Source organism: Podarcis tiliguerta, assembly GCF_965153285.1.
Source record: "Podarcis tiliguerta genome assembly, chromosome: 17".
Taxonomy (NCBI): Eukaryota; Metazoa; Chordata; class Lepidosauria; order Squamata; family Lacertidae; genus Podarcis; species Podarcis tiliguerta.
Window position 1 is genome coordinate 37,381,729 of NC_139550.1, and position 23,478 is coordinate 37,405,206.

The window sequence follows — 23,478 nt, forward strand, 5'->3', positions numbered from 1 at the left end:
CGTGCCGCCTGGCCTGTGAGCCCAGCTCTGCTTTTCCAAGGGGCGCTGCTTGCAGGGAGGGCACAGTGGGCTGTTGCGTCCTTCTCATGGTGCCCTCCTTGCGACCCCAGCACCCCTTCCAAAAGCAGTGCTGCAAAGTGACAAAGCTCATTGGGCACCCTGAGCATGCCTCGCTTTGCAGCAGTGGGCAGAGGGCTGGCCAGGTGGCATACACAACTCTGCCTTCCAACAGAGGGGAATGGCTGGGGTGGAACAGCTACTGCTTGAAATGCTGCTTGAAATGGCCTCCTCCATCTGCCTTACGAGGTTGTGCAATTCACACACACACACACACACACCCGAGGCCTGGCTAGAGTCCAGGCCTGAGCACCTTTTGGAAGAGTTAGAAGCACTTCCTGCATTTTGAGGCTGGTTGGGGGGGGGGGATGAGGGGCTTATGCCGACAGGTGATGGGAGACTTTCCAGGCATTTAAATCTGATTATATTTTATTCCGTCTTGTTGGGAGGTATGCTTTTGTTACCCACCTCAAACACCCAGGATGTGGTAAATAAGCTTTAAACCCAAACAAACTTCTAAAAAGACCGACTCCAGTTGGGACTGAAGCCAGTGTGCCTCTCATGCCCTCCAGCAACCTAATAATCCTAGAAATGTAGAACTTTGTTCCGGGGCCAGGGCTTTTTTTCAGCCGGAACGCATCGGAACTGTGTTCCAGCACCTCCACATGCCATGCCTCTGGTTCACATTAAGATTATCCCTGGAGCGCAAAGAGGACATCCTCTGTGGGCACTGGAGAGGGTCTTCTCGTGAGCCAGAGGTGCACCGGGGCTTTAATGAGGCTCTTCCCGGGCTAACAGCTGATGTGCGGGGGGGGGGGGGAGCTTCCCCTGCCTCTGCTCTGTAAGACTTATGCAAGTCTCTCTGGCTTGTGCAAGTGAGCAGAAGGGAGAGGGCAGCTTGCAGGGCAGACCTGCAGGGAAAAAGCTTCTATGTGCATTAGCTGTGCTGTTCACAAAGCAGCCCTCCTTCTTCCGCTGGCCGGAAACAGGAGGACAGGGCAGCATTCCTGCACCGTTTTTTCTAGAAAAAAAGCACTATCCGGGGCATAACAGAAATCAGGGCTCACCTGCCCCAGTCTGTTTTCAGGGCCAGAACTTTCAGCCCTGCAACTTATTTATTATTTTATTTATGGAATACATTTACATCTTTTCTCCAAGGAGCTCAAGGCAGCATACGTGGGTCTCCCTCCCTCCCATTTTATCCTCAAAAAGACTGATCTTTTGGAGGAAGCAGAGTTATTGTGCAAGACCACCCAATCAGCTGTAACAGAGCCATGTGAATTTGCCGGTATGGGATTGCATACTACTCAAAAATAGTGAGTCTGGAAGAGCCCTAGGTTGCCCAGTCCTCATCTGACAATGCAGCTACTACGTCACACTGCTCCAAGATGGGGCAGGAGGAAGTGGTTTCATGACATCACAGGCTCTAACCAATCAGGAGAGCCTCAGTTGGCTCATACTGCAAGCATGCTCAGTCCTGGAGAAGAGAAAGTACATGCGATACGCTGTGTTTTTAAGTGCTTCCACAGCACCCCCATTGTTAATCATATTTATATCATATTTATATACACTCTGGAATGAGAGTGGGGCAGTGTTATCAGAGGAATTAGGTTCTGGGCAGGATGTAGCCTGGGCACCTCTGTTTTTAACCACTGGCTGCAAGTAACCAGAAGTGAAGGAAAGGCACTCTACACATGCTCAGAGGCCCACTCTACTTAATTTTTTCTATATCACCTATCTCTGTTAGCCACAAAACCTGCTAGTTCTACCATCCACAGCACTCTGCAACTCCTAATTTATCTACCTTTTTGCAGTATTGCTTTTCTGCTCCCCAGTTTTTCTTCCCCAATCTGCTCAGTGTTTATTTTGGCCTTGAAATTTCCCAAGTGCTACCATTCAGCAGTTAAGGGTTTGAAGCAGCTGCATTCGTCTAGAAACCCCTTGCAAGAACTCAGCTGGTCTGTGTATTAGCTAACAAACCATATGGGCTGCATGTTGAGAATATACATTTTACATCCGCAAAATCGAAGTGAAACAAAATAAGATCTGAAACTTCTTTTCAGCCTTGATGACTGTCAATATAAAATTCTCCACATTTTTGCTTGCTTTACTTCTGACCTTAAAAGTAATATGGATGAATGTTAAAAGACCGTGCTGTGCAGAAATGTGAATTAAGTTTCTCTGACTTTTAGCCTGGGCGAAGAGGGAGACCTAACTCACAGCCTGCAATCTAACCCCGTGAATTTTCCACAGCAGTGCCCTTTCACAGCTCCATTGCATTTCAGTGAGAGTTGCTCTGCAGAACTTCTTAATGGGTTGTGCCCTCATGGTAAATAGAGAGGTGGGTGGCATTTAGGAAGAGCCTTGCTAGATCAGGCTAAAGATCCATCTAGTCCAGCCGTCTGTTCTCACAGTGGCTGTCCATAGAGGCTGTCCAGGCTGCCTTCCAACCGGTATGCAGAACCGTATCACCTCTGACCATGGAGGCACAGCAGAACTTTCATGGCTAGATTTAGATTTCTTGCCACAAAAAAGTATTGCGCCAGCCCTGGCTGTGCTCCTACCCTGGCACTTTTACAGTTACCCGAAATGTAACTGCCCAGCTCCACACAGCTCCCTCTGTGTCACAGCATTCTCCCATGCACTGGGATCCAGCCAGATTTTGCTGTTTATGAAACAAACGTAGGAGACCAGGCTTTCAGTCATCTGCACTCTTTCAGCTCACCAAACTGCCCTCCCCTTTACCAAAGGGAGGCATCAAAACTCTACGCCTTACATTTGTCTCTAAACCGCAAGTAATTTGGCTTCTGTCCGAACATGTAACCATTTTGGGATGGGATTATATTTTTAACAGCAATGCCAATGAGAGGACATTGTGCAACATAAGCCTGCAATCAAGCAACCCTCCAGATCCCAAGAGCAGTTCTGAGTGATTCTGTCTACAATAGAGTCCTAAATATTCCAGCTGTCAATATTTTCAAAAGTAGGTTTCCAGCCCTCATGGTTGTGATGGCTAAAAGCTATCACAGAAAGCCCAAGTCAAGTTAGCTATTTCAGATCTACTGAATCAAATTTCTTTTATAAGGGGAGGAATCTAATTAATCAGAGTAAGGATAAATGTTTCGTGATCATATAAATCTCAGATTTAAGAGTCAATAGCCACGTTTTCACATAAAACTAAGCCAATTTGTGACCTGGGGCTTGCTCACACTTCCACTTGTCCTGCTCTTTACTGTTGAATCACAGCAAATCTCAGATTGAAGTTTACCCGGTTCTGCAGTAGAGAGAAGGTTTTCTTGGGGCTACGGCAAATGGAAAACTTATTGGACCCAAGGACAAGTGGGAAGCCACCCAGAGCTGTGCTTTCTAGGCACAGAACAAGCAAAGAGTGGGTGAGCCCTTAAAGGAATGTGCTGGAGGAGCATAGCAGCTGAGTAAGCCAAGGCTTGCTTAGCATGTCATCAGAGCCTCAGATCATGGTTAAGCTCTCTCCTCATTAACCACCATCTATAAAAGGTAAAGGTAAAGGACCCCTGACAGTTAAGTCCACTCACGAACGACTCTGGGGTTGCAGCGCTCACCTCGCTTTACTGACCGAGGGAGCCAACGTTTGTCCGCAGACAGTTTTTCCAGGTCATGTGGCCAGCATGACTATGCCGCTTCTGGCGAACCAGAGCAGTGCACAGAAACTCCGTTTACCTTCCCGTCGGAGTGGTACTTATTTATCTATTTGCACTTTGATGTGCTTTCGAACTGCTAGGTTGGCAGGAGCAGGGACCGAGCAATGGGAGCTCACCCTGTCGCAGGGATTCGAACCGCTGACCTTCCGATCGGCAAGCCCTAGGCTCTATGGTTTAGACCACAGTGCCACCCACATCCCTAACCACCATCTTTGGCCAAGGCTTATTCTTGGCTGCAGACAATGCTTAAGGAACCTTGGCTTAGCTGCTGCGCTGCAAGCTGCCTGATGGGAACCAGCATGTTTGAACATTTCCAGTAAACCATAGTTTGCCTTACTGTGCTACATGAACCTGGCGACTGTGGTGTAGTACAATAGGGAGCGACTGTAGGGCACATGTTTTGCATGTAGAAGGTGCTGGATTCATTTCCTGATATCTCCAGTTTTAAAATGAACAGGAGATACTTCTGCTAGAGCTCTACTGGAGCTCTGACCATTTTTCACTTTACTAGTTCACATTTTAACTTTTGGGCCATTTCTGCACACATTTGAGAAGATGCCATTATATGCACTTTGAGCCATAGCAGTTCACCTTCCTAATCCACTACAAAGGAAGTGAGTACACTGCAATAAATAACAATGACTAAATAGTACTCTTTCACAATAAATCTGCTTCCTGCTCCTATAACTACAATGGAAAGTAGTTTGATGGTGACATTGCATAACCTCCAATATTGTGAAAAATCAGTATGACTGCTCAATATGGGGGGGGGGGTCAGTTTTGTTTGTCTTTTAAAAAGAAATTATGTAATTTGCATTTCTTGAAATGATAAGTGAATCGAACACAGCTAGCCTTCAAAATTTGCACTTGTCCAAATTTGGAGCTGCGAATCTCCAACAGAAATACATTATATTAGGGGAAGGTGTGCATCAAAATGCATGTATTCATGAAAATAGCATACAAAAAACATTATATCAGGGGAAATTACTTGAAATAATGTGTTTTATTAGTCACAACTGCATACAAATATGTGTTTTTTAGGAGATGGTCACACTGAAATGCTGACAATCCCGCACCCAAAAGAATGCAATTTCAGTGGAAATATGGGGAACCAAATTCAATATTAGCAAATGAGAGAATGTTGACATTGACCAACTCACCCATTCCTACCTAGTACTGTACATGCTTTGTCTATCATGCAGCTGTCATTCAAAGCAGGCAATACTGAAGTTAATGGAACAGTAGTCTGACCTGGGGCTTGCTCACCTTTAAGAATTACTTAGCTGTTAATCTACTTTTCCCACATTCAAATTAGCCAGAAGAAATATCAACCTCAGATATGCAGAGGACACAACCTTGATGGCAGAAAGTGAGGAGGAATTATAGAACCTTTTAATGAAGCTGAAATAGGAGAGCGAAAAAATTGTCTGAAGCTCAACATCAAAAAAACTAAGATCATGGCCACTGGTCCCATCACCTCCTGGCAAATAGGAGGGGAAGAAATGGAGGCAGTGATTTTACTGTCTTGGGTTCCATGATCACTGCAGGTGGTGACAGCAGTCACGAAATTACAAGAAGCCTGCTTCTTGGGAGAAAAGCAATGACAAACCTAGACAGCATCTTAAAAAGCAGAGATATCACCTTGCCAACAAAGGTCCGTATAGTTAAAGCTATGGTTTTCCCAGTAGTGATGTATGGAAGTGAGAGCTGGACCATAAAGAAGGCTGATCGCCGAAGAATGGATGGTTTTGAATTCTGGTGCTGGAGGAGACTCTTGAGAGTCCCATGGACTGCAAGAAGATCAAACCTATCCATTCTGAAGGAAATCAGCCCTGAGTGCTCACTGGAAGGACAGATCCTGAAGCTGAGACTCCAATACTTTGGCCACCTCATGAGAAGAGAAGACTCCCTGGAAAAGACCCTGATGTTGGGAAAGATGGAGGGCACAAGGAGAAGGGGATGACAGAGGACGAGATGGTGGGACAGTGTTCTCGAAGCTACCAGCATGAGTTTGACCAAGCTGTGGGAGGCAGTGGAAGACAGGAGTGCCTGGCGTGCTCTGGTCCAAGGGGTCACGAAGAGTCGGACACGAGTAAACAACTAAACTACAACAAGCTGTTAATCCACTTTTCCCACATTCAGATTAGACCAAAGTTGTCCACACCCTCACATATTAGAATTTGTATATTTAAATTTGCATAGCCTTCCCCATTCATGCCAGCAGGCATTCCCTTTTGTGTTTGTCCCTGCCTTCTAATTAGATTCTGTTGTGCCAATTAAGTACCAACAGGGCATGTACATAGAGAGCTGCAGATGTGTCCTGTTGTTGTTGTTGTTTTTAAAAAAACCCCACCCAAGAAGCAGGCAAAAACACACAGCTGTAAATTTGCTTGTGCAGTTTTCTGGTTGTGTGCAAATCTGACGGACCAAAATAAAATTATTCCTCCATTCAATAGCACCCCTGAAATAGTTACAAGTACAGCCAAAAAAGAAATGAAAGCATTGAGGAAGGTGTGGGCATGGAAAGGGGAATAGCAGAAAGTGACAACTGAGCCTTTCATCCCAAAAGACTGGAAAAACCCAAGTGATGTGGTTTGGAGCCTGCTTTTCCCCAATTTCTTGGATTATCCCCATATCAGGTAAACCCTAATGTTCAGGTGGGAAGCATGAGATTGGTGTTGTTTGAGAATAATTTCATGTGGGCTATGCAAATTAAATGGGAACACAAACAGCTGCAAACACACAGTAAACTCCACTGTGGGCAGTCCCCTGAGTCTATGTTTCAGAGAGCCATGTGGTTCCCAGGAAGCTTATCAGGGATTCCTCAATGATAACACCAATAAGAGTGACAGCCTGAGTGACAGCTTGCCTACTGCATCTTCCAATTTTGAGGTGGGAAGCTTTTGGTTCAAACTTTGCCTTTGCGACTGTTGCTCAGATTTAGCCACCCACAATATCAACCTGCCATACTGGATTGTTGTAAATGTTACAATACAATGTATGCGCTTTGAACATCCTAAACCACAGTACAAATGGTTAATGTTAGTAGCAGATTTTAGAAGCCCTAGAAATAAAACATGATTACACAATCACACACATAAACACACATGTGGAAGTAGGACCCCTTTATTTGACAGATGTTCTGCCCTCCCTCGTGTATAGTATTTCCTGGTATATTTGATTAAGTATGAAACAGGGGAGCCAGTGCAATCAAGGGAGCTCAGATTCACAACAGACAAAAGGACCCATCAAAGTGCAGTGGACTGTGGGGTTCATATAGGTGTTCTGCCTCTCTAGAGGCAGACTGAGAGTTGTGATGCTAATGAAACCAGCCATCAAGGCACTTCCAAACTGTCCCTGCTTTCAGGTGCAGTCACGTCCCAACAAATTTGGGTTGCACAATTACAGTTGATTGGGAGGTCTCATTCAACAAACCTACTTCCCCAAAAGATCAAACATTTTGCAATATGAAAAATGACAGGAAAATGCTGGGAAGTGTCGGGTAACATTTGCTTTGATGCAACATCATGTGACTTTCCCACAAACAAATCAAAATGGGTGCTCATTTAAAAGCAATGTTGTCCAATCTCCCTGCAGACAAATCAGGATGAAGCTCAATCAGCAGGTTGTCTGAACCTGTGTGATACATCTGTATCACTAGTGTGATATAGATTGCACACATGGTGTTGGTAGAACCCAGACAAAGCTTTCGCCAGCAGCGTGCCATATGTCTAATGGAGGGTTAAGAAGCATTTGAGCTCAGCTCAGAGATGGGGTGGTGAGGAGAGGTTGTGCCCGAATGCCATGTTCCGTGGCTGAGAGCAGCCTGTGGGTCTTGGGCATCTGTGGCTCTGTGGAGCCAAGCTGGTGGTTCTGTGGCCGGCAGTGCGCCATGCCTGCCAGCTCAGCAGCCAGCGTGCCAAGAAATCTGCACGCTCCACAGGCAGGGGCTGGCACAAGGAGGTAGAGTTGATGAGCATGTGTGGGTTTTTCTCCCAGCCCTCCCTGCCCTAGCCTGCTGGACCTCCTCTCTCAGATATGAAGTTAGAAACCATGCTGTCTCTCAGTTACATTGACTACTTAACCCTTTCCATTGCCCCCCCCCCATTCCTTGCAAAATTCTGACCTCCAGTGCCATTTTCCTTCACTCGATGATAGCCACCAACTCTCTCATAATACTGTTTAGTTGGATGCCTCTCCCTAACAAGCATAAGCCTTTGATAACCCAGCTTCCTCCTCTTTTTTGCATTTAGCATCTTCTCTTTCGCAGGACTCTTTGAAAGGATCAAGGAGGCTTTGCTTAAACTAGCCGGTTTTTGTGGTTTCCTATCCCCCTTGGGGCCTCCCCATATAATTGCTTCCAAGGGTGGGATTGGATGCTCCTGGAGACGTTGCAGGATTTGCTGTCCCGGTTTGCAAACATTTATGCTGGCTTTGAATGAAAAGCTCTTCCAGTCTGCTCTGCTCATGTTTCATTCTCACTTTGGACAAACAAGCCAACCAAGTACCTTATGCCATCCATAACTAACAGCTTTGCTCAGATAAAAATAAGATAAAATAATGCAATGCTGGCTTGCTGGGCCACAGGCACAGATTTCAGTGGGCACCAGACCCAATCTAACGAGGAACTTGAGGGTCTTTGAGGTTAGCAGACTGAGAAGAGGGGTTGGAATTGGGGAGGGGCTGTAAATGCCATGGGATTCTATCTCCAGCTAGGGGAAAGAGGTGGATTCCCCATAGTCAACAACAAGGGAAATAGGAGAATGAAAGCTTCTAAAAGAGGAGGTCGCATCTAGCGGTATGGGATGGGAAAACGAGGCACAGTACTGGGACAAAGGACAATGCAAAAAAAACTGATAGGCGGTAGGTTCAGAATGGGCAGAACAAAAAGTACTTTTCTGCACAACCTCTGGTTAACTTAAGGAATTTGCTCCCATGAAGTGTGGTGATGATGGCTCAGACAGCTTTACAAGGGGATTAAACAAATGCATGATGTAGGCTACTAGTGGCAATGAGCCACAAGAGATGAGTGAAACCTCCACATCCAGAGGCAACATACCTCTGAATATGAGATATGGACTTCATGTGGGATTTGGCTGACCACAGGATGCTAGATTAGATCCACCCGGCCTGAGCCAGCAAGGTTCTGTTTATGATGATCTTTTGTGATACCAGGTTGATGCTGAGGATGCAGGAGTCAATGAGGAGGGCTGTGTGTGTGCCACAGGTCCATGGAGCAGAGGGATGGGGGTCTGGTGGCACTGAGCTTCCTAAGAATCTTGACCTTCGCTTCTCCTTTTTTTAACCCCAATATTTTTTAATTTGTGGTGGGCAGGAGTAGAAGTGCACTGAGCCATCCGTTAGGAACGTGCACACAATAAACATTTTCCTCTCTGCCCACTAGCAGGTTCAAGTTTCCTTGGGCACATGAAACATGCAACAGCACCACTGATAAAATTCCCATACTGCCAAATGCTGTGACCAAGGGCATTGCCCATTATCATCCAGTTCGCACATTTACATTTGTCCTCCTGACAAAGATGTACCTAGGGACCCTAAGGAATATTCGCAGGACTGGCACAGTTGCTGGCACAAAATCCAAACACACACACACACACACACACACACACAGAGTCCTCCTTTATGACCTCCAAGGACCCTTCTGACTCTGGAACGTTGCCCAACCCACTGCTGTCTTCTTGCACCACCAGTGTTCCCTTCAATGGGGCTTTGTGCAAGAGAGCTCTCCAATGGATTGGGCCCTGCATATTGGATCTCATTCCACCAGCCTTAATGATGGGGAAATCCACTGTGTGAGGTCCCCCCATGCCTCATGGTGGCAGGACCCCCTCCGCATATCGAGCAAAGAGAAGACCCCGCCAAGGGAACCACCCCTTCAAAGGAGTTCGGAGACCCTGGTAATGGTGCAAGAATAACAGGAGACCTCAATGGATTGCTATGGCTGAGGTCAGAATGTGGCCCCAGCATCTATTAATTTCGCTGCCAAGGAGAAGAAAGCCAGCAGCAACAGCCTGGGAACCCTGAAGATTATCGAGGGAACGAGAGCGAAAACCAAGAAATCCTGTCTTGTTCTTGCAGGGTTAGGCAGCTGCCAAGCAGATGAAAGTAACAAACGGAAACCTGAGAACTAGAGAGTTTAAGAGCAAGCTGTTAACAGCCCAATTCTCATCAGCTTGTGGGGAAGGGGAGCAGAGTTGAGGGAAGTGGCAGCGACAGGCAGCAGATAAGAATTCCACTGTAATTCCACTGTAATAGACAGACAGACAGACAGACAGACAGATACACACAAACACACTACAGTGGAATTCATATCTATATGAGTCTTAGAGCAGAGGGAGGGTGCAAAGAAGACTTCTCCTGGACTCCTGGGTTCTGTTCCCCATCACTAGAAAGAAACTAGTATAAGGTTTTAGGGCATTAGGGAGTGGTAAATGAAGTAACAGTAAATATGGTAAGGGTAGACTCAGAAGGCAACATTCCTAGAGGAGAATGGGATTTCATGAATTACGTTCTAATGGTTAGAGCAAGGGAGCCCTGGAAGTGAATGTTTAGTGAGAGCAAGGGAGTCTAGAGCACAAGTTCATGGCTTTCATTCCCCTGACTGCAATCCCTGTGTGGTCCATTCATTAACTCAACCACCACAGGGACAGTCCGTGTGAAAAACTTTGCCAGACACCCTGGGGATGGGGGGAGTGGGGTGCAGAATGAAAAGAAAAGGTACCTTTGGGTCAGAATGTGGTCCTGGGTGTCACAACCTGGGGCAGACTTTCTTCTCTAGCCAGATGCCTGCTTCCTTCTGCCTTTAAATCCCCTTCTTCTTCTTCTTCTTCTTTCTTCCTCTTCCCTGACTCTGTGGGTTTTGCTTTTTCTTCTTTGCTGCTGCAGACGGGAGCTGTGTGTGTCAAGCCCTTCTCACGGGGCTGGAGGAGACTGCGCTGCGCTGAGGGAATGTAGAGGAGTTGACTTCCCTTGTAGGCAAGCTGGTTTCAATGAGGTACAGCGCGCTCTCTACGCACACAAACACTCCCTCCCTCCCCAAAAATGACTTCAGGGGCTGAACCGTCATGTGGTTTCCATCAACCACCTGCCAAAAGGATGGGGGGGGGGAATTAAAAGAGAGAGAAAACCACCCAGCCTCAAGGATGGAAGTTTTCAGCCACCCCCTCCTCTGTCCAAAATGGCAGGCTTTCTTGTCAGTTCTTATTTTCAGAGTAGCCACATGAGTGAGGGTGGTGAGGAAACAAAACTGACACCCCACCCCACCCCCTAAAAAATAATAATAATGGGGGCAGGGTAGGATTTGGCCACCAAACTCTGACTATGTGGCGCCAGAGAGGATGGGCTTTTGTGTTGGTTTAAGGCCATGCAAAATATTTGTCTTCCCCTGAGTGGAAGAAACTGACCAGCGATAAAGATGAAAGGGGGGAAGCCATTTTGTTGGTAAGGAACTGGGCATATGCTGTTTTAGGCCTCTGAACAAACAATGGGCAGAATAAGACAAAGAGACAGAGAAACAAGATTGCGATACGAGGGGATAAAGGAGATCAATAAACATGGGGAGAGGGGGGAATGCTCTTCAGTTACATAGCCCGTGGATGGATGAATGGCTTTAGAGGGAGACAGAGAGAATGTGAGACAAGAATGGCTGGATCAGTTTGCAGATCCGTCTAATCCCAGAGATGGGAAATTTATGGCCTTCTAGATATTGTTGGACAGCCACCCTGCCAGTCCCAGCCAGCATGGCCAGTCGTTAGGGGAGATGGGAGTTACATTCCCAACAATATGTGTAGGGCCAGTGTCCGCCCTTTTCCAGTTGTGGGCAGTTGGAGGATCTGGAAGTTTGTAAGCGGAGCAGTGGAAGAGACTCCCTTGGAAGGTGGTGGGTCCTTCATGGGATCCTTCATCCAACAGGGGTTGGATGGCCCTCTGTCAGGGATACTTTGGCTGTGAATCCTGCATTGCAAGGGGTTACACTAGATGGTCCTGGGGGCCCTTGCAACTCTACCATTCTGGGATTCTGAGAAGGCTGACTCAGTCAAAGAACTGGACAGGGAAAGCTGTAGAATCAGGAGGTTTAAAGGATTTTCCTGCCCTGTTCATATCATACCACAGTGCTGACCCAAAGAGTACAATTGCAAGTTGCCCACATCTTGGGCAATTGCCTATTTTCAATCTCTTGCTCCTTCCTTAGGAGGAGGAGGTCTTCCACCAGCGCTCTTGCACAGCTCCCATTTGTTTCAATGGGGCTTACACGGGAGAGCCTCTTGCTGGGTCCATCACTGCTAAAATGGCACTGTACAACTACAGTTGAGTACATCAGGCCATTTGGCTGATGTCTGGGTGAAAGAGCAGCCCTTTCAGGTTACCTTTCGCTGTGGCTTGCTGTCAGTTGAAGAGGAGCAAGACAACAGGTCAGTGGAAGTGCTTGCATCAGATGAGCCTTTGATGCCAGTGCCCCTCCAGCCCAAGGATGTGGCACAGCCAGTGGCGTAGCGTGGGTTGTCAGCACCCGGGGCAAGGCAAGCAATTTGCGCCCCCTAACCCGTGGATTTGCGCCCCTAACCCTAACCCCCAGATGTTGCGCCCGGTGCGGCCAGCCCCCCCTGCACCGCCCACGCTACGCCACTGGGCACAGCCATCCTCAAACTTGGAGGACTCCATTTCAGAAGACCCAGAGAGGTCAGAGTGAGAGACTCTTACCTCCCCCCCACACTCTTTCCAAGCACAGGTCTGTGCTTAAAAGCTCCATGTCTGAGCAGTTTTTGTTGTTGCTGCTGTTGCCACAAAGCATTCCCCACAAAAACCCGCACCTTAGTGCTCAATCAGAGCAAATGTCAATTTGGGTTTTCAGTGGATTGCTGCTTGCTCCTATTGTATGTTAAAAAGCGAATCTTCATGGGGAAAGCTCTGTGGCAACAAAAGGACACTCGGATACAAAGTTTTAAAGCACAGATTGTGGCTGGAAAGAGTGGAGGAAAGGTAAGCGTGGATAAGATCTTAGAGTGGGCTAGGCCCAGTGGGGGCAAGGCTAGCAATTAGGATACAGTTGTTGTTGTTGCTGCTGCTGCTGCTCTGTAAGGCTCAGTGTCAGGTTTTTTCCTGATAAACTAAACATCCCAGCTCCATGTTCCTAAAGTCCTGCCCAAATCTCGCCTTTCCCCAGCTAGTCTGCCTTGCACCTAGCCTGGACAGAATAGATCAAGAATATTCCCTCGCTGCAATTACTCACACACACACCCCACCTTCCCTGCAATCTGAGCATTATAAACTACAGCATTATTTATGTGTTATTTCTATTTCTAACCATGCACCAATTCACCTTATGGTCCTAGGACAAGGGACAGACAAAATCACTATAAACATTACATTCAAATGTACTAGAGCACAATCAAAATTTAAGAATAAAAAATTATAATCAGAGAATAACACTTGTATCCTCCCTCCACCCAAAGGCCTGGGTGAGAAGGTTCATCTTAACCTGTGGCTGAAATATATATTACGATGGAGCCAGATGCACCTGGGGGCAGGTGCTCTAGCCTGAGGCCCCCACTCAGAAGGCCTTCTGGTGTCCTGAAACAAGAGCAGGCATGAAACTGCTAAGAGATGCTGAGGAACTAGTTCCAGGTGACGGAAGCAACCAAACCATAGCACAGGCTACAGGGGAAAGCAAGTCCTCCCTGAACCCTCCCATGAGGCACTGTGGTTGAATCCCCTCAGGTAATGTAAAAGGGCAGCAAATGTTATGGTTTTTGTCCCTGCTTATCCCATATAATCTAAACCAGGGGTGGGCAAACTTCAAGTTTGCAAGATCTACTTCTATTCTTTACTACAACTCCAAGATCCACCACCTGGAACTAGTTGCAAAAGAAGTAGATTTGGAATTACAGTGGTACCTCGGGTTAAGTACTTAATTCGTTCTGGAGGTCCGTTCTTAACCTGAAACTGTTCGTAACCTGAATCACCACTTTAGCTAATGGGGCCTCCCTCTGCCGCTGTGCCGCCGGAGCACGATTTCTGTTCTCATCCTGAAGCAAAGTTCTTAACCCGAGGTACTCTTTCTGGGTTAGTGGAGTCTGTAACCTGAAGCGTATGTGTCAGGGAACTGCCATCGGCAGGACAGGAGGTGCCAAGGCTCTCTGAGGTAGAGAGAGACTTGACACCTGAAGAGGGAACCAGTAGGGGGCGAACAGGAACGTCAAGGGAAGGGGAGTCGGAGGAATGGCTCAGAGATGCTTCCAGTGAAAACAGTGGGGAAGTCTCAGGGCCCCCTATAGGAACACCCGTTCCTCGGCGGAAACTGTCACGCAGAGAGTCCAGAAGACGTGTTTCCGTTAAGGAGCTTTTATGTTGGAAACGTTTCCGAAAGCAGCCACTTTCGGATTCTGCTAGCGACTGACGCAGCCATGCTGGAGGGGCTCCGTCACAGGCAGAGGTTTGAGAAGCGGTTCAAACTCTGAGGGATTGCAATCTACACACAAGCAGCTCTTCATCCCATCACAGCAATCCGAAAGTCATCGACAGCTAGCTTGTGCCAGGGAGAGGCATCATGAGCGAACCAGCAGGAACCGGAGGGGCAGCTGGAGGTCCAAGCCTGGAGGAAAGGTATAGGACGTTGGAAATCCAGCTTGCCTTGCAGACGGCGAGGCTGGAAGAAAGGAGGGCTCAGGATGCAGAGAGGGGGAGGGAGAAAGCCACCCCACTCAACAGAAAGATGCCAGGATTGGTGCAGAAATTTGGGGGGGACCCCAGGAACTACCATGCCTTTAGGACAGAGATGCAATATGCTCTCAATCTGCAATTCGATGACTTCCCTGATGAGGAATCGCGAGTGGCTTTTGTAATTAGCCACCTCGAATCAGGGGCGAAGGACTGGGTTAGACCCTTGATGGCAGCAAATAATGAGATCCTAAAGGACGCGATGAAGTTTTTTCGTGCCATGGACCTGATGTTTTCCAGTGACATTGAGCAGGGAGGAGTGCGAAGGCAGTTAATGGCTTGCAAACAGGGAAACCGGACTGTCCGTGAGTACTGGACTGAGTTCACTATGTTGATTCATCGATTGGGGTGGGACTTGGCTTCTGAGCCCATTCAAATGCTTTTTGAAGAGGGTCTGTCTTCGTCCTTGAAAGATGAACTTTCCCGGAACCCCAGAGCAGAGTCTATGGACCAGCTGACTAAAGCCGCGCTAGCCATTGGAGCGCGCCAGGAGGCGAGGGCTTTGGAGAAGCGGGAGGGGAAAGGAGAACGTTGGAGGGAGCTCCGCATTCCAGACATTCCAGAGCAGCCTTTCCCGCCGGCAGAGCCGATGGAAGTGGGAACAGCGCGTGCGCGCACAGTTTCAAACATCGGTGAAGGGCGGAAGAAAGAGGGAAAGGGCGGGAAAAAATGCTATCTCTGCCAACAGCCAGGACACTTTGCCAGAGTCTGTCCACGGAGAAAGGAATGGCAAGGCATGGCAGGAGCTGTTGGGGGAGAGGAGGAGGAAAGCACAGAGCAGGTAAAAGCCAACGCCTGGCTGCCACCGTCGGGGCACAGCAGCCAGGCTCAAAAGCAGTGAGAGTGCCCGCACCAGAACCTCCCAGGCCTGCTCTAGTGATAGAGGTGTTGCTAGAGCTGCCAAATGGACACCCCCTACAGATCAAAGCCCTGCTGGATTCAGGCAGCTCCTGTAATTTCATGAGTAAGGAGTTCGCAGCTGAGCACCAGATACAAACCCTCCCCTTAAGTAAACCCCTGCAGGTAACCACGATTGACGGCAGAGAGCTGTTGGGAGGAGAAGTGAACCAACAGACTGTTCCCATGATAATGAGGGTGGCAAGACACACCGAGAGGATAGCGTTTAATGTGGCCACATTGGGAGGAGCTCCCATTATTTTGGGGATGAGCTGGCTGGCACTTCACGATCCTCTAGTGGGATGGCACCAGAGGGTGGTCTCCTTTGGATCGGCGCATTGCCTGGAACACTGCAAGCAGGGGAAGGATCCAGGGGGAGCCAAGATCACCTTAGCTGGGATGGAGGTAATGAAGCAAGGGGAGGTGCCTCCGCAATATGCAGATCTGAGCAACGTATTCAGCGAAAGAGAAGCGGACAAACTGCCGCCGCATAGACCCTTTGACTGTCAAATCAACCTACTCCCGGGGGCTCAACTCCCAGTGGGCAAGCTGTACGCCATGTCAGACAGGGAGATGCAGGAGCTGAGGGAGTTCATTGACAAAAACCTGAAGAGGGGTTTCATCAGAGAGTCCCGAGCGGTGGGGGGCAGCCCAGTGTTTTTTGTGGACAAAAAAAACACAGATAAGCCGAGACTTGTAGTGGATTTCAGGGCCCTGAACGCCGTGTCGGAACCCCTGGCCTTTCCTATGCCCCGAATTGATGACATTCTGACCAGGGTGAGGAAGGGGAAGATTTTTACAAAACTGGACCTGCGGGGGGCGTATAATCTGATACGAATAAGGAAGGGGGATGAATGGAAGACCACCATGTTCACCCCTTTGGGAGCATTTGAATACCTCGTAATGCCCTTCGGTCTCCAAGCCGGCTCCGCATGTTTTCAAGCTTTCATCAACCACGTCCTGGGGCCGTTGCTCTACAAGAATTGTGTGGCCTTTTTGGATGACGTGTTGGTGTATTCGGAAAATGAAGAGCAGCATGTGAGGGACGTGAGAGAAGTGTTGGGCCGGCTGCAAGCCAATCAGCTGTGGGTGAAACTGGAGAAGTGCCAGTTTCATGCCAAGGAGGTGGAATTCCTGGGGTACCGCCTGTCAGACCAAGGATTGGCCATGGATCCAGGCAAGGTCCAGGCGGTGCTGGAATGGAAGACACCGAAAACCAAGAAGGATGTGCAAAGATTCCTGGGGTTTGGGAACTTTTATCGGAAGTTCATCAAGAATTTTGCACACTTGACGGCGCCCATCACCGACTGCCTCAGTAGCAAGAAGAAATTTGTTTGGACGGCGGAGGCGGAGAGAGCTTTTGAAGAACTGAAAAGGGCTTTCGCTTCGGAAGAACAACTTCTGCATGTGGACCTACAGAAGCCCATGAGGGTGGAGACAGACGCGTCAGACAGAGCGGTGGGGGCTGTGCTTCTTCAGCCGGGAAGAAATACGTCAGGGTGGAGACCGTGTGCCTTTTTCTCGAGGAAGCTGAATAAGTCCGAGCGGAACTACACGGTGTATGACAGGGAACTACTTGCCATTCACGAAGCGTTCCGGAGGTGGAGACATTTATTGATTGGGGCACAACACAAGGTGCAAGTGTGCACCGACCACAAGAATTTGGAGTATTGGAGAACAGCTCGAGTACTCAACCAACGGCAAGTGAGATGGGCACAGGAATTTTCCAAATTCCACTTTGAGATTTGTTATGTACCAGGCCCAGAGAACGTCAGGGCGGACGCTCTCTCACGCAAACCAGAGTACTTGGAAGGGGAGGGGGCAAGCGAAGAAAGACATGTCATTCCTGAGGACCGCTGGGTGTGTGGGGCGGCGCTGGTGGGGAGACGAGAGCTGGTAGAAGAAACGGAAACTGACGAATATGCCCAAAATAAGCTCAGAGGCCTCAGGGGAGAGGGTGAGAGCCCGGAGGGTTTTGAAGAAAGAAATGGGGCATTGTATTACAAAGGGGCACTGTATATACCAGAAGGTGAATTGAGAGGGAGGGTACTCAAGCAGTTGCATGATAGTCCCACGGCGGGACATTTTGGACAACACAAGACCATGTGGATGGTCACCAGGGAGTTTTGGTGGCCCAAGGTGAGGGAAGATGTAAAGGAGTATGTAAGAGGGTGTGACCAATGCCAGAGGGCCAAGGGGGAAAGAAGGGCGCCGGCAGGGTTATTGGAACCACTACCCACGCCAGAACGGCCTTGGGAGGCGGTATCAATAGATTTTATGACGGATCTGCCCAAATCCAAAGGGAAGACAGCCATCATGGTAGTAGTGGACCTGTTAACTAAGATGTGCCACTTTGTAGCATGTTCACATGCAGTCACAGCGGAAGAAACAGCGAAGTTGTTTGTAGAACACGTCTTCCGGCTGCATGGCGCCCCCTTGAGGGTTGTCTCGGACCGCGGGAAACAATTTACTTCCAGGTTCTGGAGGAAGCTCATGAGCTTGCTGCACGTGGAAGTCAATTTTTCGACGGCCCGGCATCCTGAAACCAATGGGCAGGCTGAAAGAGCAAATGGCATCCTCCAACAATATCTGAGGTGCTATGTCAATGACAGAGGGAATGATTGGGTCGAAAAGCTGGCGCTGGCAGAATTTGCCTACAACAATGCGGAGCATGTGTCCGCAGGGATGAGCCCCTTTTTGGCCAATTACGGGTGTCACCCCAGGGCATTCCCGGGGGAGGGGGGCGAGAGATGGAGCGTCCCAGCGGCCGAACAGTTTGTAGAAGAGATGGAAGCGATCCATCGTCAGCTTCAGCTCAACTTAGAAAGGGCCAAGGCTCAATATAAGAAGCAGGCAGACAAGAGCAGGAGGGAAGGTGAAACCATAAGGGTGGGGGATCAGGTGTGGTTGTCCACCCAAGGGTTGCCGTTCAAAGGGGGTTGTAAGAAATTAAGACCCAAGAGATTGGGACCCTTTGAGGTCATTCAGCAGGTCAACCCAGTGGCTTTCAAACTCCGGTTACCCAACCACATGAAATTGCATCCAGTGTTCCACAGGTCATTACTGTCACCGTACAAGGGGGGAGGTGAAGAGGAGCACACCAGGGGACCGGTCTTGGAGGAGAGGGAAAGCAGTAACCATGTAGCGGAAATCCTCGATTCCAGGTGGAAGGGCAATCAGGTGGAGTATTTAGTGGCGTGGGAAGGGGAACCGGAGTCAGAAAACACCTGGGTGACTGCAGAGGAGGTCAATGACGAGGTTTTAACAGAAACGTTCCACCAAAGATTCCCGCGGAAACCACAGCCGGTAGCAAGGTTTAGAAGGGAGTATTTCGGCACCACAGACGAGGAAGAGGAACTGGAAGGATTCGCGGAGTCGGAGTTGGAAGAAGGAACGGACTCAGATGACGAGGAGTACCGAGAGACTAGGAACCACAACGAGTGGAGAAAGGTGTTCGAAACTTCAGACGATGAGGAAGGTTCTTTCCGGGGTTTTACCTCCTCACAACCCGTAGGGGAGGAGACGGGAGGGGGTGAAGGGGGCCCTGGAGGGGAGGTGGATGTCAGGGAACTGCCATCGGCAGGACAGGAGGTGCCAAGGCTCTCTGAGGTAGAGAGAGACTTGACACCTGAAGAGGGAACCAGTAGGGGGCGAACAGGAACGTCAAGGGAAGGGGAGTCGGAGGAATGGCTCAGAGATGCTTCCAGTGAAAACAGTGGGGAAGTCTCAGGGCCCCCTATAGGAACACCCGTTCCTCGGCGGAAACTGTCACGCAGAGAGTCCAGAAGACGTGTTTCCGTTAAGGAGCTTTTATGTTGGAAACGTTTCCGAAAGCAGCCACTTTCGGATTCTGCTAGCGACTGACGCAGCCATGCTGGAGGGGCTCCGTCACAGGCAGAGGTTTGAGAAGCGGTTCAAACTCTGAGGGATTGCAATCTACACACAAGCAGCTCTTCATCCCATCACAGTATGTAACCCGAGGTACCACTGTAAATAATCCTGAGCCCAGGGATTTGTTTTGCGTATCAGAGCCAAAAAGATCAATTGTCTGACTTGAATATAAGGCAACTTACTACGAACCTATGAAAATCTACTCCTAGTTATCCCTGTGTATATACCAAACACTTAAAGCACACTCCCACCTGCAATGAATCCTGGAAATTGTAGTTTACCCTTCACAGACCTACAATTCCCAGCACCCTTAACCTCCAGTTCCCAGGATTCTTTGCAGGGGTTTCTGCTTTAAATGCATAGTATGTAGGCAGCCATAGACTGTGGAACAGTTTACATGCCACTGGGGCCGGGGGGGGGGGGAGCTGCTTAGGTTTGCATACTGGTCCCGAGAGAAGATTAGAAAAGCAATTATGTACATTTTGATGCTAAATTCCTGAATTCCTTAATGTGTCATGCCAGATTTATTGAAAATACTTTCTCTTACTCCATGTAATATAAAATCTTTATTTTATTCATACACAAAGGTATATACTGCCTAATAAAGAATACAGCAAACAACACAAAAATAGAACATAAGAATAGATTATGTATCTATGTGTGTATGTGTATATAGATATAGATAGGTAGATAGGTAGATAGGTAGATAGGTAGATGATAGAGAGATAGATAGATCTAGATCTAGATCTAGATCTAGATCTAGATAGATGATAGATGATAGATAGATAGATAGATGATAGATAGATAGATAGATAGATATAGATAGATAGATGGATGATAGATAGATATAGCTATGAATAAAATGAATCGCATAAAACAGCTCTATTTGCACTCAGGGAAAGCCTATGCAATGTAAATAAGTTATCTTCCCATATCCATTTAGCTCTACATGCCATGGCGGGTGGGAATATCTGCCACCAAATGTCAAGTGCAGAGTGAGAGAGGTTTACCTAAGTGACTTTGGCTCATTGCCCCTTCTCCTCTTCAGCTGATGTTCTTACAGTGTCTGTGTGTGTAAAAAAAAAATAAATCCTCACTGGGTCTTATGAGATGCTGTGGACATGAGTTGTTCACAAACCAGCTCTTCACCCCACTGAGAACATTTCCCCCTAATTTTGTGACTTTGTTTATAGTTCATTTTGATTTGTGGAAAGAGAGCATTCCTAGAACAGCTGTGGGCCTGGGGGTTCAGGGCTCTTTTGGTCAAGAGCCTTTGATCTCTGGAAGCCCTGGGTTGAGGGTTCAGAGGCAAGGCAAGGGGGGCTGGGAAATGGGGCTTTGGGAAGGCTTTGGATTTGTTGGCGGCTTTGCGGTTTTTAAAGCAGCCCCATTAACATCTCCCTTTGCAATCTTCTAAATCATGCGTATGTGTGTGCTGTTGCCCATACATATGGTTACCCACCACCCTTATCTCTGAGATTCCAGGGGTTGCAGGCATGCTTACCCAGGGCTAGTGTTTCCTTGGGGAATGAGGCACAATGGGGACTAGGGTGTCTTTATGATATATGGTTTTATTTACATATATACAACTTGAGCCTACCTATGGAGGGGCTCACAGCAGCAGCAGCAGCAGCATCCCAAAAAGGGCCAGCTTATTCCAGAATCACACCAGCATCCCTTCTCTGCAGCCTCTCTTGCTCTACAGCAGGAGTCGACAAGGTTTACCTTGCCTGGGCCGGTTCACTCCAGCGGAGATCCCTCTGTGGGCCGGATTGCGGGCGCGTGATTTCCAGCATCTGTGTAGACGCGATTTCCGGCATCTACACATGCGCAGACGCAATTTCCAGTGCCATGGAAGCGAGTCCCTGCGCCGTGCTGCGCCAGTTAAACGACCCCCGTGGGCGGCCTGTGGCCCATGGGCCTTAGGTTGCTGACCCCTGCTCGACAGGGCACATCCAGCTAAATTCTTCCTCTCTGCTTCCTGGTTACATCACTTCCACTCCCCTTCCCTAAACTATGCTCTCTTTATCTACAGAGGGAGGAACTAAAGCAGGGGTCAGCAAACTTTTTCAGCAGGGGGCCAGTCCACTGTCCCTCAGACCTTGTGGGGTGCCGGACTATATTTTTTGGAGAGGAAATGAACGAATTCCTATTCCCCACAAATAACCCAGAGATGCGTTTTAAATAAAAGGACACATTCTACTCATGTATAAACACGCTGATTCCCAGATTTAGAAGGCAATTGTGCCGGATCCAGCCCCTGGGCCTTAGTTTGCCTACCCATGAACTAGAGGGCTCCATTCATTTGCATTCTGACACCTACTTCCTTTTTGCTTTGCCCTCCTAACAGTTAATCCGCCCAGGCAGTCCTCTCACAAAGAAGTTTGTTTGACTTATTGACACTTGTTGATTTGGCTAGGATTACCATGTCCAATACACAACCCAGGAAATGTGCCTCATGTAATTATCTTTTACATGTGCTAATTAGGTAAAGGACAGCTGGACAGTTAAGTCCAGTCAAAGGTGACTGTGGGGTTGTGGTGCTCATCTCGCTTTTCTGTCTGAGGGAGCTGGTGTTTGTCCGCAGACAGCTTTCCGGGTCATGTGGCCAGCATGACTAAACCACTTCTGGTGCAATGGGACACCATAAAGAGTGCCAGAGTGCACGGAAATGCCGTTTACCTTCCTGCTGCAGCAGTACCTGTTTATCTACTTGGACTGGTGTGCTTTCGAACTGCTAGGTTGGCAGAAGCTGGGACAGAGAACTGGGAGCTCTCCCCGTTGCGCGGATTCAAACTGCCGACCCTCCAATCAGCAAGCCCAAGAGGCTCAGTAGCTTCCTTAGATTCTAACCCTGGATAGTATGACACATAGCTTTATAACCCCCAAACTTGTTATAATAAGAGCTCACAACATTTTCTGGCCCTTGCATGCATTGTGGTGGCCTCTTCTTCTTCTTCACTGTGGGAGCTGGTTCCAGCTGCGTTTGGATAGCAGCTGCAGGAATGTAGGCCAGATTGGACATGACGCCAGCAGGAACATTCCTGATGTGATCTTTGATCCCTGCAGGGTTTTTTGCTTTATTCCCCAGGAATCTCATATTCTTATGAAGATATTCTCTATCCCTCTTTCCTTGCCCCTCCTGAACATCCCTCATGAATCTACTGCTGTTTTGAGTTGAGCAGACTAACAACAGGGCTGGGGTGCCTCAAGGCCAAACGAAACGTGACGGTGGCAGCCACGCTTGCCCCTCACGTGTCTGCCTTCTCCGGGTATAAAGGGCTGGGGTCTATTTTTAATATCAAAAGGGGCGTAAAGGAAGGGAACCACCCACACCCCTTCCTTACATCCTCAGCTTGTCTCCCCTACCCAGCCCCATTTGGTAGGCATGATGCTCTTAGAACAGGGGTTCCCAAGCTGTGGTCAGGGGACCACCAGTGGTCCACGAGCCTGAACTCCACTGTGTGCACTGTACAGCATCACAATTGCCCCAAGTGGTCTGCAAAGATCCTCAGCAATCAGCAATTTTCAACCGGTCTAGGGAGGGTGGGGAGGAGTTCGGGAACCATTGCCTTAGAAAAGCCTGTAGCCTGCCAATATCATTCCACTCAGAGTTAAAAATCACAGGCACCGTAAGGTGTGTGCATGTCCAATTGCAAATAATGATTTACAAAATACAGATTGAAATCTGAAATGACTAATTCTGAATTGATTTAATACAAAGGAAAATTTAACAAAGGTAATAAATTATGCAAATAATTTTAATCTAAAAAATGAAAGACAAAATAAAGGTTTCCGCCCCCCCCCAGGGCATCCACCCCATATGAGCCTGCATGAGTGGCCTTCCCCTATGGAGGTATTCAACTCCTGCTCCCTATCCTGCTTTTGCAACAGGACTTTCCTCCTCTCCTCCCCCCCCCCGATGCACACCCCACGTTCTCCCAAATATTCTCTCCATAAGTTTGGGGGGAAACCCTAGAATGGGTTTAGAGAGCCTGAGCAGGGAGAAGAGGGGGAGAACACTGCATTGCACAAACAGAAGTCCTTGTGGAAATGCAACCTGGGCGTAGAATCTATTCCTGGGCTTTGGAAATCGAATGGGGTGGGAGCCTGGGAGTTAGCTCTCCAATTTTATTTAGGTAAGGACAGCCTACAGGGTATAAACCTGGCATTCCTGTTCTCTCAGGCAAACTAATGACACTGCGCCCCCACCCCC

The 23,478-nt window shown here is 48.4% G+C and overlaps 2 protein-coding genes across 3 annotated transcripts in view; one reads left to right on the plus strand and one right to left on the minus strand.

The window, feature by feature from the left end:
* BGN (biglycan) overlaps positions 1 to 10,646 on the minus strand; it is a 47,196-nt gene extending 36,550 nt beyond the window's left edge. The window contains exon 1 of the mRNA XM_083420459.1: positions 10,480 to 10,646. The gene's annotated coding sequence lies outside the window, so the exon portion shown is untranslated. The remainder of the gene's footprint in view (positions 1 to 10,479) is intronic.
* LOC310667836 (uncharacterized protein) overlaps positions 9,419 to 23,478 on the plus strand; it is a 29,228-nt gene continuing 15,168 nt past the window's right edge. Inside the window, exons 1-2 of one of the 2 annotated variants that reach the window (XR_014506353.1) lie at positions 9,419 to 9,655; positions 10,644 to 10,752. Coding sequence is in view for 1 of the 2 variants with exons in the window: in XM_083420829.1 (XP_083276955.1) it covers positions 9,571 to 9,704; positions 10,644 to 10,752 (243 nt within the window). In the remaining variant the exon portion in view is untranslated. Of the gene's footprint in view, positions 9,705 to 10,643; positions 10,753 to 23,478 lie in introns of both variants that reach the window. The other variant, XM_083420829.1, reaches the window with a different exon arrangement.